Source organism: Loa loa (genome assembly GCF_000183805.2).
Source record: "Loa loa unplaced genomic scaffold supercont3.5576, whole genome shotgun sequence".
Taxonomy (NCBI): Eukaryota; Metazoa; Nematoda; class Chromadorea; order Rhabditida; family Onchocercidae; genus Loa; species Loa loa.
This window is the reverse complement of record NW_018113747.1, coordinates 1-539: the sequence shown is the minus strand read 5'-3', so window position 1 is coordinate 539 and position 539 is coordinate 1. Positions and strand designations below refer to the sequence as shown.

Genomic DNA, 539 nt, shown 5'->3' with positions numbered 1-539 from the left:
CTCAATCATACCATGTGAAAACGCATATGATGACTCATACCGGTGAGAAGCCTTACAGTTGTCTCAAATGTGGGAAAAAGCTTCTCTCGATCATGCAATATGAAAAGGCATATGAAGACTTATACCGATGAGAAGAGTTATAGTTGTCCCACATGCAGGAAAAACTTCTCTCAACCAGACTATATGAAAAAACATATGGGAATTCATACCGACAAGATGTCGTACAGTTGTGAGGTATGCGGGCAGGTTTTCAAACGAAAACCATATTTGAAAAGCCACATGAAAACTCACCAAAAATAGGCCACTCTTCAACTGTACTGTCTGCGGCAAATGCTACCTGAATTACGACCGGTTGAATTTACATAAGAAGAATCATGAAAGAAGCTGAATTACGTGCTATTATTTCTGATGTATGCTAATTATTTATATTTTCCATTAGTTATATTCTTTTCCCTTTGTCTTATTTTATGTTATTACTGTCACCTTGCGTTACTCTTATTATTGTTAGCGCTTGTTCATTAGTTATTTTTTTGTCCTAT

The 539-nt window shown here is 36.0% G+C and overlaps 1 protein-coding gene across 1 annotated transcript; it reads left to right on the top strand.

Moving 5' to 3' along the window:
- Positions 1-99: 99 nt before the first annotated feature.
- LOAG_19336 (zinc finger protein) lies at positions 100-366 on the top strand (the record flags this gene model as incomplete). The annotated part of the gene is made up of 2 exons (XM_020451981.1): positions 100-234; positions 301-366. 2 exons carry the CDS (start codon positions 100-102, stop codon positions 364-366), a joined length of 201 nt encoding a protein of 66 aa, XP_020304212.1.
- Between the last annotated feature and the right edge of the window lie 173 nt (positions 367-539).